This window comes from Rhamphochromis sp. 'chilingali' (assembly GCF_963969265.1).
Source record: "Rhamphochromis sp. 'chilingali' genome assembly, chromosome: 7".
NCBI lineage: Eukaryota > Metazoa > Chordata > Actinopteri > Cichliformes > Cichlidae > Rhamphochromis > Rhamphochromis sp. 'chilingali'.
In genome coordinates this window covers 36,426,526-36,446,686 of record NC_137934.1, presented here as the reverse complement: position 1 = coordinate 36,446,686, position 20,161 = coordinate 36,426,526, and the positions used below count along the sequence as shown (strand labels likewise).

At 39.5% G+C, this 20,161-nt stretch overlaps 1 protein-coding gene across 1 annotated transcript in view; it reads right to left on the bottom strand.

Annotated features, from left to right (window-relative positions):
* Positions 1–14,555, bottom strand: part of LOC308399519 (anoctamin-4-like) — a gene marked incomplete at its 5' end in the record, with an annotated part of 53,553 nt that extends 38,998 nt beyond the window's left edge. Inside the window, 3 exons of the mRNA XM_080886834.1 lie at positions 1,057–1,281; positions 11,477–11,551; positions 14,330–14,555. Coding sequence (XP_080742960.1) covers positions 1,057–1,281; positions 11,477–11,551; positions 14,330–14,555 — 526 coding nt within the window. The remainder of the gene's footprint in view (positions 1–1,056; positions 1,282–11,476; positions 11,552–14,329) is intronic.
* Positions 14,556–20,161: the final 5,606 nt, after the last annotated feature.

Sequence of the window (20,161 nt, the reverse complement as noted above, 5' to 3'; positions counted from 1 at the left end):
GTGTACTACACCACGTCATAGAGGTGTAGCAGATGTGCTGCCCAAGCTCTTCTGCAGATGTGTACAGACATAAGAACAGACGACTGGAAAACCTGCAGCGTGGTAAAGTGAGGTGAACACAGGTTGAAGGGCCAGAACACTCTGACCAATATTTAGGAATGAAGTCCCCGATATAAACATTATCTCAGCCTCATCTTCTCTAGTCTAAAACAAGTTTTTAAGTAGTTGCATCTATGGTATCAGTTTGAAACTCCTACGTTGCTGAGTTATTGCATTAAAGAGGCTATTTTCTCAAACAAAAGGCTCAAGGGTGACCGGATATCGATACTGGTACTAGCCAAAGACAAAAGAGGGCAGAAGAGTAAATCATGTCCATATGTGTGTTGACTCAGCATTGATTATACTGAATGGGAAAACCTGATGGTGTTCAAATAAAACAAAACCCGCACTTATGGATGACAGGATAAGCTGACTCCACTTTAAAACTGCCATTAGCTGAGAATTCACGAACACCGGAGGGTCCCTGGTCTGAAGCCAAGCTTGAGCAGTGAGGGTGCTCCCATAACATTTGAATCACTTGTCGACAAAGGGCAGTTTATTTAATCCAGGGCCAGAGAGCACAGCAGATGAATGTCAACAGGAAACAGAAATGCATGGTGGAGGAAACTTGGAGGTTGAGACCACGTTTCTCCTTATTTAGCTTCAGATGTGAGCAGAGTTTCCTTTGTGCTAAAAAAGTACAGACACCATGCAGTTTATCTGGTTATAAATTGATTCTGCAGCATGACAATCAGCTCATATGTACAACCAAAGACATTAAGAACTGCCTTCAGCTCAAAGAGTAAACAGTTGTTGTGTGGCCCACAGAGTGCCAGTTTCAGCATTATGGAGATTGCGTAGAGGGTCAATCATAACTCTGATATCAACACAGCTACAGGATGTTACCATCTGACCTGTTGTAATCAGTGTTTTACTAACTGAAATGTAGATTTGCTGTAAAAAAAAAAAAAAGTTATCATAATTGAAAAGAATGTACTGTCACAGCTCTCAGCGTACTCGTGCTGCTGTCACACAGCGTCTCCTGGCTGGCACTGTATGTGGGGAGCGGGGTGACGGACAGCGACGCCGGGCAGGACACTGGCTCAAGATGCTCGCTGATGGGCGGGACAGCGGAGGCCTCGGAGTGAACACAGTCTGGACTCGGGAGGTTCTGGCTGCTCTCTGGAAAAGGACTGTTCCAGTGTGAGAACTCGATGGCCACTTGACCCCCGAGATCAAACCCTGTTGAGTGACAACAATTGAGGCAGATAATGAGATTCTAAACAAAAAGGGAAGAGGACACTGAAAACTTTAACATTCATCTTGTGGGAGCATTGCTACATGTACAATTTGGGACTGTGTATGCTGAACATAACAGCAAACAGTTGTTGCAATGTTGCCCCCTAGTGGTGGAAACTTTCAACTTCAATAAAACATTGAATTTTCATTGTTGCCAGGTATGTCCTCAGCAGCAACCACACAAAAGATGATTCTCAGTGTATGAGATTCTAGTTCAGCAAAGTAATTATGATAAAATTCATGACAATGTAATACAGCCACACAGACAAATAGACATAAAAGCATATAGTTAAAAGATAGATTATTAAGCATAATTTTGCAATTTCCTCCAATAGCTAAAAGTTGCAAAACAACAAGTTAATACACAGGAATACTTCAAACACCTCTGACTTATATTAAATGAAAATATAATAATAATGAGAATGGCCACGAAGAACCTCCACATCTTTCTGTCAGTTTTTGCTGCTCTCCAGAGTTCCTGAGGACCAGCCCTCTGCTGAACCAGCTCGGCACGCTTCCGGCCTTCGATTTCTCCTCAGCAGGCTTCCCTCCCTGTTTCAGCTCAGCTCTGACAAGTGACTGAGCTGGATGGTCCAGATGTAGCTGCCCCCCACCTCCCCAAATCTATAATTCTTCAGTAGGGCATTATAGATGCAGCAGATCTGATTGTACATAGCTATCTTATAAGCTGCTGCTGACCCCATTATTGAATTATCAAGTGCAGTTTGGCCATGCTGACCTTCAGAATGCTGCAGTCAATTGAAATGCTTTATGCTTGTCTTCCAGGTCATGGTGCCCTACTTTACCCTTCAATTAAGACCACAATGTACATTCTTGTACCTGCTGTTAGAACACTTGATCTATGTTGGCTTAAACTTTGGAATCAGAGATCCAATAGATCCAGATGCAGTAGATGAGCTCTGTTGTAAATAATCTGTGTTCTTTTCAATTTACTATTTAATTGTGTTCAATTTATTAAGCCTTTTTGATTACTTTGTTGTTTTGCTTTTTTTTTTATTAACCTTGACTTTATTCTATGCCTTATTCTAAAGAAATCTCTGATATGTCAATGCCATAATGCCAATGTTACGTATGTTTTTTACTCTACACAAAATAACGGGCAAATAAATGTCCTATTTTCCAAAATAAGTCTCGTTAAGGAAGGAAAAATGATAAAACTATTTCTTTACACTTCACAAACCAAACCTTAATTTTTTTTTATTTCATTTTAAAAACAAATTATTAATTAAATCACAATATTATTTTTCAATAGCAGCATCACTACCTGTTTTGCATTTTTAATCTGAACTGATATGTTGCGTTTGCTTACATGAGTGGACTGATTCTGCTGGAGGTTTCTTCCTATTAAAAGAGAGTTTTTCCTTCCCACTGTTGACAAAGTGCTTGCTCATATGACCCTCATAGGGTCATATGATTGTTGGGTTTTTCTCTGTAGGGCCCAATTTACAAAATAAAGTGCCTTGAGGTGACTGTTGTTGTGATTTGGCGCTGTATAAATAAAATTGAACTGAACTGAATAGATGAGACACATAGTACCAAATATAAAGAGCAGCAAAGTGTGTTTTTAATATTTTGTATATTTAATATTTCTGGTATCTTTCACTGGCAGGTGGGATAAGGGAACACCTCCACCCATGCCACCTCCTGGTTTCCTGTAAAACACAAAGCCCAGCGGATTTCAGATGTACATCAGCAATGAACAAACGCAGCCCCAATCAATAGCAGAAAAGTGGAACGCCTCACAGTCTCCAGGCCCTCTGGCTCGCTCCTTGCAATGCACATTCAGCTGGAGGATAAACTGCGATGAGGAGTGACGAGATAAATCTAAGCCATACTTTATATTTCATCGAATCTTTTACACCCTCCAGTTTTCAGAGAGAATGAAAGGAGGGATTTCACAAATGAAGTGTAAGAGTGTAAGGCTGGGCATCCCCCAAAATGATGTGCTCAAGTCAGCACTTTCAAAAACTGTGAGTAGGACTTTATTCACCCCGGGGGAGAAAACTGTAAGTGCATTACCTCTGGAAAGACAAATCTAACTCCCGTCTTTGGTGGGTGAAAATTTGACATAGTGAGATATTAATTAGGATGTAGAGCAAATACTGGAACCCATTTATAATATAGTGATGATTTATAGTTGATTTCGTAGGTGTGGAATTATAATTTTTTTTAAAAAGACAGCCTGTAATAATGATGAAAACTTGATTTTTTTCAACTCTTTTAAAGCACAGATACCTTGTTAAAATACATTGTGTTTGTTAACTCATTACAAACATTACTGCAGTGTAACAGACATGCCCTCACACTATAGGGATTTGTTACCCTTGATCTTATTTCAGTGTATGATTTGAAATATGGACCAGTAAAGATATGAAACAATGTGTCATGTGCAGCTCATATTACTGAAGGTGATGAAAATAGCAGGGATGGATGGATAAATTACACTGCAGTCTCTGAGATGTATCCGTTACTGATGTACAGTGTGAGGTGGACACAGGCATATGCGCACTGCAGGGCAGTGAGAATGACCCTAAGACATAGGGAGGCTATTTTATATATGTTATTTGGGCTTATATCTATGTATACTAAATCTGTTGTTTCTTGTAGGGACTTAATAAATAATATCAAGCATGTTTGTTCTAATTTTCTAAGATATTCCAGAGCAGCCCGTCTACTCGATGGCCACAAACAGAAAGAGCACCTCAGCAGTTTATATGCATAGTTTTGTTTTAAACATTAGAAGTGGATTAGCCTGTAAGATGGGTGTTAAATGTAAATTTTACTTTACGAACTGCTACTAGTATAATTTTGCCAACTTACATTTTTTCAAAAATCTTGTAGCTTATACCGTTTGTCTAGTTGATGCCTTCAAGCCTTAAAAAGGAATCTATTGATTTATGCAGGGAGGTATGGCTCCATTAATGCCTTTTAGAATTTGTTTACAGGCACACAGTGTTCTTTGAAGTTTTTGTATCCTGTACCTGCTTACATCTCTGCTGAATGATTTATGTGGTCAATCTACAGTGCTCCATAACCTGTAAGTGGCTCCTGGATTTTAAACTGTATTAACAAGTGCTTTGAGCCATCAATGCCATCATCTCATAAAAGTCACCCACAACGATGGGAAGGGTGGAGTGGGTGCTGTAATCTACACCTGGCGTGTATCCGAACGACCTCCAAAACTTATGTTGCCCGGGCATAGTGTGTTCTAAGCATTATCTATGTCGCAGTCATCAGAAAAAAGTGCCCCTGTGGCTCTCTGAGGAGAGAGAGCCCTAGATACACCCCCCCCCCCCCCCCCCCCCCTCACTTCCTGATGCCCTCAGAGGTAAGAAAACAAATGCAGGTGCATTTATCTGGGCCACATGCGGCACAATGCATTAACACGTTTGAGCTTGGAGTTTACAGGAAACTACTGGTGCTTTAATTTGAACAGTGAATGGGCATGTGTCTGAAACTGCAGCAACACAGCCTAAGAAGTGCTGCACAGTTGAAGTTATACATTATATTAAATACTGTATGAATGGTTTTTATCATTTTAGGGACAATACTAAGTAAAAGGTTGGAAACACAGTTGTAGCTTTGCAAATCTATGTACAGTATTATTCTTGATAACAATAGCTGTCTTTTTCCATCAGAGTAAAAATCTTCATACAGTAAAAAATATCCATACATTCAATTCAGGGTAAAACACAATGAATGAAAATGTTCATTCTTTGCTTTTTACACTATTTCAATGTAACAACCTTACGGAAGTTAAATAAAATAAACATTAACATATGTTGAAGCATTAAGTTGAGTTCCTTGCATTGGAACTGAGGGGCCACGCCCAACTCCTGAAAAATAGCCCCACACCATAATCTCCATCCACTAAACTTGACACTTGGAGACACAATGGTGTCAGACAGGTACCGTTGACAACTGCCAAAGCCAGACTTGTCCATCAAAGCATAATTCATCACTCCAGAGAAAACATCTCCACTGCCCTAGAGTCCAGTGGTGGCGTAGTTTCAACCGGATGCTTTCCATAGCACTTGGCTGCAGCTGTTCAGCCATTGCAACCCATTCAATGAAGCTCTATAGTCCTATACACTCTATATGTTACTGAGCTAATCTGAAGGCCACATTCAATTCAATTCAATTCAATTCAATTTTATTTATATAGCGCCAAATCACAACAACAGGTGCCTCAAGGTGGTTTATATTGTGAGGTAGATCGTATAATAATGGATACAGAGAAAAACCCAACAATCATATGACCCCCTATGAGCAAGTACTTTGGCAACAGTGGGAAGGAAAAACTCCCTTTTAACAGGAAGAAACCTCCGGCAGAACCAGGCTCAGGGAGGGGCGGGGCCATCTTCTGTGACCGGTTGGGGTGAGAGAATGAAAACAGGATAAAGACATGCTGTGGAAGAGAGACAGAGATTAATAACAGATATGATTCAATGCAGAGAGGTCTGTTAATACATAGTGAGTGAGAAAGGTGACTGGAGAGGAAAAACTCAATGCATCATGGGAATCCCCCGGCAGCCTACGTCTATTGCAGCATAACTAAGGGAGGATTCAGGGTCACCTTGTCATGGTCCTGGGCCATGTGGGCCCAGTATTCTTAGTTTCTTGTATTTTTGTATTTCGTTCCTTATTTAGGTCATGTTTCCTGAGTTGTCCTGTTATGTTGTTCCTTATTTGACTTCCCCTTGTCACTCTTATCCCCTGTGTGCCCCTCTATGTATCTGTGAGCCCTCATCTCCCCTCCTTGTGTTTCATTCCATGTTTCCCCAGCCCACTATGCCCGTGCTCTCTCTCTCCTCCTGTTTGCACCTCTGTGTACTTCCTGTTTTACTTTGACAGTCTCCCGTCAGTGTTGTTTACTCCTGCCTTGTCTTGTTATGTTTATCTGTGTCAGCTGTGTTCCCATGTGTGGCCACTTCCCCTGATCATCCCTCTTGTGTATTTAGTCTCTGTGTTTCATGTAGTCTGTGTCGCGTCGTCTGTGTTACCACCCCCTGTGTTCCGTATCTCCAGCCATAGCTTTTCCTTAGTTTATGTCCAGTTTAGGTTTCTGTTTAACTATTACTCTTATGCTGCCCTCACTCTGTTTTGTTCCTTTCATCAGCCAGAATAAAAGGCTCGCTTGTGTTCGCTCCTGGGTCCACCACACACATTTCCGCACGGTCTGCCTCCGCAGACCGTGACACACCTGGTCCAGCCCTAACTATATGCTTTAGCAAAAAGGAAAGTTTTAAGCCTAATCTTAAAAGTAGAGATAGTGTCTGTCTCCTGAATCCAAACTGGAAGCTGGTTCCACAGAAGAGGGGCCTGAAAACTGAAGGCTCTGCCTCCCATTCTACTTTTAAATACTGTAGGAACAACAAGTAGGCCTGCAGAGCGAGAGCAAAGTGCTCTAATAGGGTGATATGGTACTACAAGGTCATTAAGATAAGATGGGGCCTGATTATTTAAGACCTTGTATGTGAGGAGCAGGATTTTGAATTCAATTCTGGACTTAACAGGAAGCCAATGAAGGGAAGCCAAAACAGGAGAAATATGCTCTCTCTTTCGAGTCCCTGTCAGCACTCTTGCTGCAGCATTTTGGATTAGCTGAAGGCTTTTCAGCGGGTTTTTTGGACATCCTGATAATAATGAATTACAGTCATCCAGCCTGGAAGTAATAAATGCATGAACTAGTTTTTCAGCGTCACTCTGAGACAGGATATTTCTAACTTTAGAGGTGTTGCGCAAATGGAAGAACGCAGTCTTACATATTTGTTTAATATGTACATTGAAGGACATGTCCTGGTCAAAAATGACTCCAAGGTTCCTCACAGTGTTACTGGAGGCCAAGGTAATGCCATCCAGAGTAAGAATCTGGTTAGATACCATATTTCTAAGATTTTCAGGGCTGAGTACAATAACCTCAGTTTTATCTGAATTAAGAAGCAAAAGGTTAGAGGCCATCCAGGTCTTTATGTCTTTAAGACATTCCTGCAGTTTAACTAATTGGTGTGTGTTATCTGGCTTCATGGACAGATAGAGTTGGGTGTCATCTGCATAGCAGTGAAAATGTATGCTATGTCTTCTAATGATGCTGCCAAGGGGAAGCATGTATAATGTAAACAGAACTGGTCCTAGCACTGAACCCTGTGGAACTCCATAATTAACCTCAGTGTGTGAAGAGGACTCTTCATGTATATGCACAAATTGGAGTCTGTTAGATAGATATGATACAAACCACTGCAGTGCAGTACCTGCAATGCCTACATCGTGCTCTAATTGCGCTAATAGGATATTATGGTCAACAGTATCGAACACTGCACTGAGGTCTAGCAGGACAAGCACAGAGATGAGTCCACTGTCAGAGGCCATAAGAAGATCATTTGTAACCTTCACTAAAGGTTTGAACACATAAATTCTGACTCTGCAGAAAGTTGGTGACCTGAGACTTTTGGCAATACAGTGGTCCCTCGCTATAACCCGGCTCAGCTTTCACAGCATCGCTGTTTCGCGTATTTTTTGTATGCAATTTTGCATGATTTGTCAACTTATCAAATTTACATAATTTACATAAATCTTTGATTGCTAGCAGTGTGACTCTAAAGCGCTGTACTGTATGTTTGTAAGTTTTCTCCCAAACAAACACAACAATGTCGACGAAATGTTTTGCACCGTCAAAGGCATCTGCGGTAGCACCCAAAAGGCAGACGAAGATGCTAACCGTCATTCAAAAAGTTGGACTTCTGGACATGCTAAAGGAAGGTAGAAGTTACCATATTTTCTGGATTATTAGGCGCATTAAGCGAAACAAAACAGTTAGATAAGTAAAACTTTACTCAACTCATTCTTCTTGCTTCCTCCACTTCTGTACCATTGATTCATTATTGTTGAATTATCTGGCAGCTGCTCTATTGCCATGTTCTGGACCTGAAAACAGGGTTTGATGTTTGGTTTCGTTCTATAATACTGGACTTATTTTTCTACGAAGGTTTGAACTTTGAGAGTGTTTAAACAGGAGAGAAAAGTATGAAAATGTTCATGTCTGTCTGAGAAAAGTGCATAAAGTGTGTAGTGAAGGGTTTTACAGCCTTAAAACATCTATAATAGTTGTAAAAAATAAAGCTAACTACTTCGCGGATTTCACCTATTGCGGCTTAATTTTAGAACGTAACTCCCAAGATAAATGAGGGACCACTGTACTGTAATTTCATAAGTTTTCTCCCCAACAAACACAACAATGTCGACGAAATGTTTTGGACTTCTGGACATACTAAAGGAAGGCGGAAGTAACCGTATTTTCGGGATTATTAGGTGCATTAAGTGAAACAAAAGAGTCAGACAAGTGAAACTTTACTCGACTCATTCTTCCTGCTTCCTTTGTGAACCCCAACCCTGTTTCTTTACCCAAACCTAAATTGTTTATTTAGAACAAACCATAACACCCTTTCTTCTCTTTACTCACTTTCTAGCTCACTTGATCACCATCGCTCCCTGTCCCTCCGACTGCACTGTCTCTGTTCATCTTGCTTTCTCTGACAATAAACATCTTCACTGGTCAAAACATTGGACTTCATTGGTGGTATAAAAACATACCTGTGCCTTCTCATCAATCCATCCATTTATTTATTTTTTTGTTCTGTTGTCCTTTATCTGGCTTCTTGTAGGCTGCTGGGTTTTAAAAATGCCACTTTATGTGGTTCTCTTCTCAGATTTTATTCAGTGCCAACAAAGACGTTTTTGGGGCCACTTACTGTATATGCTTTATATCAGCTTAATTCTTGCAAGTGAAAAGTGCTCTTAGCTGTGTCACACTGCTTAGTTGAAGTCAGGGTGAAAAGCGATCAGTTATACAGAGGGCTGAGATGGGATGAATGGCAGAGCTGGGGATCTTTCCTCAAAGTACTGAATTTGAATTTTGTGATGACCTGATATTTTTACAAAACACCATGAATCCTCTCGGACGGCAAAATCTCACACTTCAAACTGTAAAAAAAAAAAAGGATAACTTGTGTTTTTGGTTCTGGCCAGTGCAGAGCCAACCTCAGTGCAGTAGTGCTCTAAAATTTCCAGCATGACGCATTTAATGTTTTATTTCATCCTTCACTGAATCCCTACCTCAGGGTGAATATTAGCTCTGTCTATAAGCTGCACTATCCCAGTAGATTCCTACAACAATAAAGGAGGGTGGAATTGATGTGAGATTATAATCGATTAGAACTTTTAAGAACCTACGGTGATGCTGACTTGTATTTTCCTCTCAAGCAAAGGCCGGGGCTTTAAAATCACAGGCAGCACAGTAAATCTTTTTGATGTCAGAGTGTGGGACGAGACTATAGATCTTTCTTTTGTGAAAACCAACAGAGTGAGTCTCAGCGGTCCAAAGCTCCCCCTCAGCAGTTCATTAGTTAGTTGGGTTTTTTTTTTTAATTTAGCTTCTAGAGAAGAGAGGAACACCTGCATGCAGCAGCAGCACAGTCTGAATCCCCTTGCTGTCAACAACCTTACAGGCTAACCACACACTGTGTTAATATTCATTGAAAAAATGTCGAAAGCCAAGGCCTCAATATTCCAAATGGCAGGCAGTTGCAGTTTTGTGACAGACAGGAAAATTATGTTGAACAGCTTTGTCACCATTGTACAATTTTCCATCAAGAACCTTGGACATACAAACAAACTTCCACGTCAGCGGAAATCTTTAATTTTCTTACTGCTTAGCAAATCCCAAGTTAAATTTCCCCTAACCCCTCTGCTGTCAGAACTCTAACAATTCATACGGGACTAAACTGCACTGATACATAATAAAAATAAAATATAACACCCATTATATTGCTAAAACATTTAAAGTAAATATACTCATTCTGTCTTCCTTTTTTTATTTATGATGATAAAAAATTTTCCCCATGTCGATTTTGCCTTTTAAAAAAAATTATTATCAAAATTGTTCTAGTGTGAGATGCAGAGAAGATGGCAGAAATTGCATGATAGATCTTGATAGGCCTGTACGTGTGTTTAATGCAGCGCCACCTGAGGACATGAACATCACAGCATTCAGTGTTCATCTCTTTTGCACAGCACTTTCAGGATCTTTTTAGCGTTTGATGGTATAGATTATGAAACAGACAATGAATTTTATACTTAAAAACGCTGAATTTGTTCCACAATCTGTGAACAGCTCTTGTTTTTTGCAGATAAGTGAAACTCTGCCTGTCTAAGATGCTCTTTTTTATCCAAGCATGCTATTGATCTGTTGGCAATTAACCTAATTATTACCAAAATGTTCCTGCAGCTTTTTCTTTTTAGGGCTTACTTTTCCAGCCTTTTGTTGCCCCAACTTTTAAGAGACATGTTGCTGTCATCAAATTCAGAATGAGATCATATTTTTCATGAAAAAGTAAAATGTCTCAGTTTAAACATTTGATATGTTTTTTTAAGTTCTATTAATAAAATACTAGTTTTGGGGTATTTGTAAATCAATCTTTGCATTCTTTTATATTTACTTTTTTGGAATTCAGGTTGTATGAATGTATTCGGTCAGTGGCCCTTAAGTCCAAAATGTTCGAGCTTGAAATAAACATTTGTGTTTGATTAAGGAGAGTGTTGTGTTGGCCTTTTCCCAGTTAAATAAAATCCAGTGATGTTTTGCAGAGTTTGGAAATGAACTTCCCTTTAGTGTAAAGCCAGTGCTTAGATTAAATAGCTCTGTGGATGGGTTTTGCCCGGGGTGCTTACAGTTTGCTTACAGTTTTCTGAAAATGTTAGGTACAAACATAAAACTGTCCACATGGACGCTTCACTTTTTTTACTACTCAGACTCAGACAATAAGAAGGAATCAAGGTAGAGAGTACACACCTGGGGAACACGTTAGAAAAGTAAAACTGAGAGGCAGAGACATAAAAACTTGACATAGATGAAAGGGAAAGTAAACATGGAGACACAACTGAGAGAGAAAAATGAGAAACTACAGAAAAAGGGCACAGAGGCACTGCACAGACATGGGGACATGACTGGTGAGACAGAATGTAAACAAACAAGACTAACTACATGCAGGAGATACCAAATCTCCTGACCAAATCCTCACGCTGAAGGAACCATGACACAACTCTAAAGCAGTGCACTCACCGATGGTGATCTGACTGACACAACTGTAGAAGGTTCCTGAGGAGACATTGTAGCTGCTACTGCTGGGTTCGCGATCTGTGAATGGAGAAGACATCACGTATAAGGTGAAGGCAAATATTCAGTGTAACTAAGGTAGGGTTTTTTTTGTTAGCACAGGTGACCATCAGTACCATGGAGTCCCAGAGAAACATGTATCTTGCAATTTCAAATGTGCCCACTAAGCTTTTGAGCTTCTCTTTTTCCTGGGGGCTTGTGAAAATCCATGACCCAGCAGCGTTACAGGAATCAAACCCGTAATCCTGCAATGTTAGTGCCCTGATCCACATTGAGCTACACAAGGGGAGGAAACTCTTGACCTTGGCAGAGGTAGGGGAATAAAATGCATGAGTCTGGCAGCTTTATTGCCTTTGTCTACCAATTTATATAGAGGGAATAAAAGCTTTCACTGTGGTAGAACTCTGTGGATTACAGGGAGAAAACCTCCCCAAGACCCTGATAATGTTTAAGAAATAATGCCTCGAATACCGCAAGTGATTTTCACCTTCTTTCCCTGCAGGGCAGACTGGACAAAACAAAGAGAAAATAATTAAACCCATACGAGACTGAATGGAGTAAGATTTAACTGTGAAGCATTTTGCAGTACTTTTTGCAGTCTTTGTGACACTGACCAAAAAGATTAATGATTAACAACTTTTACATTAATTTAACTTCATTTTCTTTTTGAACTGCAACTGCTATAATAGTACAAGTTTTACCCAAGTGGCACATCTGAAACAATATTATTAATATTTAATACAATTAAAGCCACATATATAATGGAAAGCCTGTTAAATGCTATCTAGGGATGCACTAAATGTGAAAGCTTCTGTTGATACCCATAATAATAATAATCAAGAGTTTACGATTCATTTGATTCTCTCTTTCATTCATCCTATTATTCCAAGGAAAAAAAACATTTTCAGTATGGAAAAAACAGAATTGTTTTTAAGTCCTTTAGCTATTCATTAATTAACTAAATAGAAAGCACAAATCACCATATGAGCTACTTACACTGCTAAATACTATTTTATTTGACAATATACAATATAAGTAAACAAGAATAAAATTATTGGCTAAGTTATGTATCTATTTACAAAAGGTTGGGGTGCTATGTAACAATAAGATAAGATATGATAAGATGAAAAGGACTTTATTGATCCCAAATGTTGTGAAATTACTGCATTATAGCATACAAAACAGGTAAAACGATGAGTTCAATACGATAAATAAAATATTGGATCAGTTGAGTCAAAAAGGTAACAAAACAATAGACTAAAGAGGACATTCAGTTAAACAGAAAATACAAAAGCACTCAGTACATCAAGTGTTGATTCAAACTGGATCCAAACAGCAACGACAATGACAAATTCCCAGAGGGCAGCTATCTAGCCAACAGCTAGCTGTTCAGTGTTTACCACAGAAATGTTCTTTTGAAGTAAGTTTTCCTACTGTTTTGTTCTTGCAGCCAAATTACATAATGGCAAAATGAACACCATGAGTTTAATGTATATGTTCTGTGTGACTGAGCATCATGTGACCAGTAACATGATTTAAGACATGGCTTCAATGTGCATTATTATTTGATGAAAAGTAGGTGTACACTTAATGTTACAGTTTTGGTTGTAATAAAAAGGCAAACCTAACCCAACCACTCCTGCAGGTTATAGATGTGCTCATATTTTCTATTTTTTAGCACTCTCTTCATACCATCACTGACAATAAGCAACTCAACAATAATTCAGTCCAGTAGAGTACAGTGTAACTGTCAGAACTGTTATAAGACAGAGACAATTTGCACTCACAGAATCAGTCATTTAAATCTATGGGAGAACTCTGCAATAGCAAAACTGGCGATAGTGGGAAAAAAGAAAAGAAAAAAAAAGTTAAGCAACCTTATCTGCGCCTTTATTTGGATTAGCGCAGTTTGAAAAACTTCTGGAAGGAGGTTTTGAGGGGCTTTGTTAACCGAGGCTCCAATTAATAAGATAAACCTGACAGTGGAAACTGAAGGCCTGATGTGGAACACCAACTTTCCTCTGGGAGACAGAGGTTAAGTCATTAATCTGCCTCAGCAGAGCAGAAGACTTTCTCTGGCACTGCAGTCACCTCCTGAAAGATACCACCCAACATTTTTGCCTGGGACTGATAAATGAACACCTGAACTGCTTTTTCTCATTTAAGCACTAAGACAACTTTAAAAAAAACAAACTCTAATTTCCTTTATTTTCCTATCTAACACCTACAGATGCATCAAAAAAGAGCAAATGCAGCACAGTGTAGACATTTATCACCGACTGAGAATATTTTTAAGCACACACATTCCCGTCCCGGTGTAGAGATAAAGCTGCAGGTATCATTTATTTCCAAAGCTATGGGCTTTGGAGTGAGCACACCGCTGAACAAACCATATCAGCCTCTGAGCAGCTTCCAGCCACATCATTAATTTAACATCAGATGAATGAATTACACCACAGCAAAATGTTCACTGAAAAATAGCACCCGTACTCTGAGGCAGTGTATATCTTGTACAACATGCAATTATATTTAAAATAAAAAAGGACTAGTATGTGTTGTGGTAGTGCAGCTCTCGCTGTCTACTCTGTGAGAATCCGTGAGGTGTTCCACTACTGTTTGTGTGCCTTGGGTCGTCCCGTGGACTCACTTTGAGCACAGTGGATCACCACACCCACATTTCAGCTTGAAATCGAAGTAATTGACGATATGAACGGAAGAAACAGTGTTATTAACGCTTGCAGCTGACAGCATGCGTCGCGCTTTCTTTTTAACCTCGTGTGCTGCATTGCTTGCCCTTACCTGCGGATCCGGATGAGAGGCGCGTCGCGATAGCGCGGCGAGGACTGCGCGGACTCCCCGGGCAAACCCGCATCACCTCATCTTGACATTGCAAACAGATGACCTGGTTGTCCTGGTTGTCTTCCACCTTGCTGCAGCCCATGTGCTCACCCCCGGCGTGGATCTTCATGCCTGTGTTGATCTTACGGACCAGTCGCATGTCGGCTCCAGCCTCATGATCCAGCATCCTCCTCACCGGCGACGATCGCACTTATTACGCATGGGTTCGGCATGAGGAGGCATCAACTTGTCCTGTACCTCAAACATCATTAACCCCACCTACTCTAACCTGTCCTCCGCACTCACCTCGGCTCCATCGTGTCAGCCTCTTTCGGCTCGTGTAAGCGGTTAGTGTTGCAGTCTTTACGCACAACTGCAGGCGTGGCTGTTTCACGTGGTTAATGAGGTCGCAGTGTCAAGTTCTTAGGGGTTATAACAGTGATACTAAAATAAATACTTAATTAAAGTCCCACAATCGATCATAGGATCAATTTAGATCCCCCCCCGTAACACTGTCAGTATCTTGGACTTAGAGAATCAAAGCAGAGACCGACACCAGAACTAAACTTTTAAATGTCCAGCCAGTATCTATTAGCAGGGTGCTTGGGTTTTTATAGAGAGACAATTTGAGCTGTGACTGGTCGATCAATCGGAGGAGGACAGTGAGGATAATGTTTTGTAGGAATGACCACACAGCAGCTCAGCATGCAGAAATGAAAACTAAATAAAAAGATGAGTAATGCATGACTTTAGGTTAATCAACACACATTAATTTCAGATCTGAACCCAGAGGATGAGGCTTTGTTATATACCTCAGCCCTAAGATGTTCTAATACCAGTTGCAGCAGATGGCCCTGCCCCTCCCTGAGTCTGGTTATGCCGGAGGATTCTTCCTCTTAAAAGGGAGTTTTTCCTTCCCACTATCTACAAAGTGCTTGCCCATAGGGGGTCATATGACTTTTGGGTTTTCCTCTTTATTTATTATTGTAGGATCTACCTTACAATATAAAGCGCCTTGAGGCGACTGTTGTTGTGATTTGGTGCTGTATAAAAAAATTGAATTGAATTGGTGGGCCATGGTTTCATGTGTGAACAACAGCAATAAAGTTAATAAAAAGATCATGTTTCATCAGGACTGAGAACTGACAGACTTTGATATCGGCCAACATGTGATGGTAAAACTAGTTCAAAAAAGGAAAAGCACTGAGCTGTAACATTGGCCAAAGGATCATTGATATGCATGGGGAGCAGAGCCTGTTAGGAAGCACACATTCCTAAAAATGATATCACATCAATACATCAACATCAAAATTTCAGAAAAGTTGAGAGAGTATGTCAAATGTCAGTGTAGGCTAAATGCTGTTTTTTTTCCCCTAATGTCTTAATTTTAAATTCATTTTTAATCGATCCACCTCATTTGGCTTTCTGGACTTTATACTTTTTTGGCTGTATGCTTATTTGTTAAATAAACTGACATTTACGGTTCATAAATTCATTTCATTTATATCTTTTTTTTTACATATAACTCAAATGTTTTATTATTTGGGCTAATTTTAATAAGAAAGTCAGTCTATATGAAACATGAATATACTTACTGCACTTTATATATTTTAACCATATATAGTACATATTAAAGAATGTGTATAGAAATTGCTTGTATTTTGCTACTCCATCTGATTTTCATGATGCCCTAAAAATTTTCTCTAGATCTGCCCCCTGCTCTGGACTAAAAAGGAGACCAACCATCTAGCTCATTATCAGTACTCAGTTCAAAAGCCTGCATCTCTGGTAGTATGGGAGTGCATTAGTGCCTATGGAAGTGGCAGCTTGCACATCTGAAAAGGCACCATCACTACTGAAAGCTTATACACAAGTTTTAGCAACCTCCTCTTCAAGGAAGGCCTTTCATATTTCAGCAACACAATGCTAAACTGCATACTGCAGCATGTCATCACAGTAGAAGAATCTGCAGTGCAAACCTCTCATTGAAAGAAGAGGGGATGCTGCACAGTGGTAAACACTGGCCAAACCTGTCCTCTTTTTTGCTCTCATCAAATTCAAAACTAACATTTGACATGTTTTCTGTGTTCTGTTGTGAATAAAACATGGACTTATGAGAGTTGCAAAATAATTGCACAAGTGCAAAATCTGATCCAGACTGGATGTTAAAGCTAAAATCAGTACAAACTTGTGTAATCATAATGGCAATTAAATTTAATAAACAAAAAATGGATTCCAGTGTAAACTGATGAGCCTTTGAGGTAGAAAACACTTCACTTGAGGAAGTCCATTTGGCTCAAGGGAAACAGCCCAGATCTGTCGGATAATAACTTAACTACTGCAGAGATCCTTTATGCTGTTCCACATTCACAAGCAGAGTGTGGCCCAGACTCAGCTGAGCAAGGTCCAATCTGCTGCTCTGTAATAAAGCAGCATGTCAGCTTTGGTGTGTTTAGCCTTAAATCATTTCAAGTTTTATATCTAACCTTGTCATCATGTCTAACAGCAATGATTCAAGAGAGTTTTTTGGGGTAGTACACATGATTTCTGTGTGTGTGTGTGTGTGTGTGTGTGAGAGAGAGAGAGTTTAAGAAAACACACTAACCAGCAAATAGCTATAGCAACAAAGAGTGTTTAAAATCTTTTGTCCATCCCCTGTATTCTGTACAACCCAACGATAAATGGGTTAAAGATGAAAGCAATGCAAACTTACTATAGATTTAGTTTGAATTAGATTGGAATGTAATAGTTCATCTTTTGGGGGGCATTTAGCTCTGTTTCGATATTTGGAGGAGCAAATCATCCTACGAACTGACCTGATGGCATTTTACCTAATTAACAGCAAAACCCCCGCTGGTTTTCAGTACCATTTATTTTTCCAGTCTTTTTGTTTCCTTCATTTCAACATTATTGTGATGTGTTGCTGCCATCAAATTCAAAATAGTCTAACATTTTTCATTACATAGTAAATGTTTCAGTTGAAAAATTTAATATTCCTCATGATTTGTTTTATTGTGTATATGGATTTGTGAGATCCTCAGATCATTGCATTCTGCTTTTATTTATATTTTACACAATGTTCAAATCTGCTGTCAGTGCAAACACTGTGAAACTATCTGCTGTTTGAACTACCTTAAATTCCATCGATCTATCGATTTTTTAAAATCCAAACATTCAAATTTAACAGCTGCAATTTTTAAAAACAGCAACAAAAAAAGAAAAAAAAACTACAATTTTAAAATGAACTATGCAATTAATTTAAACTGTGATGTCAGCATTGACTCATGGCCCAACAAATGGCTCAGTGGACTGGCTGAACAACATTCACATGAACTAGGTCTAAACAGGCAGCTATCGTAAAAATGCAGCTGGTTAAATTAGGGCAGAAAAGTTTTACCATCAGCAGAGAGACATGTGCCCTGAGACTGAAAACACTTATGTGCTCTTTTTAAGGGTAACTGTGGTGCCAGACAGTGGAGTCAAAATCTATTCAAATATTGACATTATGTTAGAAAAGGTCCAAACTCTTGTTGGGGCCTCAGTTAATAGCTGATCTATTTCAGAGAATTTCTTAGTGGACCGAATTTCTGTTATACCTACTCAAAGACTTGTCGGTTTGTTTATGTCACTTAAATAATTTTCGCTTTGTTTTTTTTTTCCCCTCCTTTTACTCAACCACAAAAATCAACCAGAGATGAGGACTGATTGGATACAGTAAGGGTCAGACCTCTGCCCTTTGTAGGCACACTTGTACTTGCCTGTCATTCAATAATATGATGAAGGATAACCAAACTATTATTTTTTATAAGTGTCTGGCTCTTTTTGCAGCACACAACTGACAAATGTACATTCGCTCTCGTGGTTTATGGACTGACTCCATATCCTTCTCTCTGTAATCACTGACAGAATATTCTTGAGTCTGATCACATCCTGCGCTGACAGTTTCAGCAGCATGACGATGAGCTGCTCTTGCACTTTTTCTTTTTTGGGGATGTTGCAATTTCCAATGTGGTTACTGGGATCTTTTCTAAGAATCTGTATGACAGCACTTTAGCCACCGTTTCCGATGAAACACCAGTCAGCTGTGCTTGCTCATTTGTAATACATGCCACTTTGCATGAGAAGATCGTGCAATGACGTGCACCTGTGTTAAAACACCTGGCTTGTTGGTTCTCCAGTAACCAGTCTCTGCAGAGACCACTAGGTGGCACAGGTCCTCAGCTCAGCACTCTACCATCAGGCAGTGGTTTGAACACCTTAAAGCAGAACTACCTTGAAATCTTTCTAACACCAATTAGATTTTTATTCACACACTGCAGCTTAACCTTTTCCCTCTTGTCCCGAATTCTTTGATGTTGGGCTGAGAACAAACAACCAATACTCAGAGCAGGTCCAGTCAATCAACAATCATTTATTAAGCACATGCATGTGGAGATGTACACAATACTACCTTCCGTGTCGATCTAAAAGAGGAAGCACTTAGATACACAGTTTTATATGTTCACGGCCCTTCATGCGTAGGCAGATAACATAACATGCATGAGTTACAGTTAGTGACAGTTAGATGTAATTCTTTTTTCGGCAACCTAAGAAAGCTATCTCAACTGTCTCTCACTATGATGTAGCACATCCTGAGTACATCCTGCTGCAGAGGATCCACAGGGCGATGGTGCAGCTGCTATCCACAGCTCCAAACACACTGGTAGTCATTCGGACTGTAAACCACAAAGCTTTGATGAGGCAATTACTAACTGTGACTAAATGTCCATCTGGTGGACGCCTGGCAGATGAGCTTGGCCCACAGCATCCGCCCACCACCACCCACTATTAAGAACAGGATTAATGAACTCTTTTCCTACATATTCAATTAAAACCATGACAAGATGTGCGCGCACCAACACAGAGATTTTTACCAGAAACATTTGAGTGAGGAGAAAGAATCAGAGCAGGATTGAGCACAACTGCAGTGCTGTGAAAGAGTATGACTTCACTCTGATTTTTTTTGTTTATGTTATAAATTTACAAAGTGTAAGGTTAGTATAAACATCATACTTCAGTAAATTTAACAGGGTGGGCCAAGAAAAAGACTACCAGGGACTCAGGGGAAGATTTGCATTTTCCCCTTTGCATTAATTTGCAGTGGACAGAGTACAGTCGCTCTTGGATAATAATTAACTTTTGGTATGTCTTTGATTCATTGTGTCACAACTGGGAAAACAGCAAATCAATGCAATGAGCTTCAGCGCTGGTTCTCACTAAAAGAATCTTCTCCGTCGAGGTAAGATGTGCTATAGACTTGAGAAGTAAATGTAAAAATGAGATTCGTTTAGCATTACAATACATTATTAATGTACTTGTGTGCTTTGTAGAGGATTTTGTGCGATTTTACGCTGTGTGACATTTTTCTACAGAAAAATATTGCCGTTTTCACTTCTGCTTGTGTCTTACTCATTTGTTCCTTAAACTGTAGACGTGTACATCTTTGACACACATCTGAACCGAGGACATGTATTAGGGAGAATTTATTTCTACGATCTCTACCAGACTTTTCTTTTCCACTTGTTTGATAAATCAAAAAATGTTTCTGTCTTTACAACTCTTTACACATTAACTGCTACTTACATCAAGATTTTCGTCCTCCACAGCTGCATATTCTGATGAGTCAATAAAAAATAATAATAGTGTCAGTTTAACAGAATATATTGGTTTCAGTAATTAAACAGTTTGTAATTGAGAGAGGATTTGCAACTGCATTTTGTTTTGTTTTTTAACATATACTTTGTTATTGTTTTT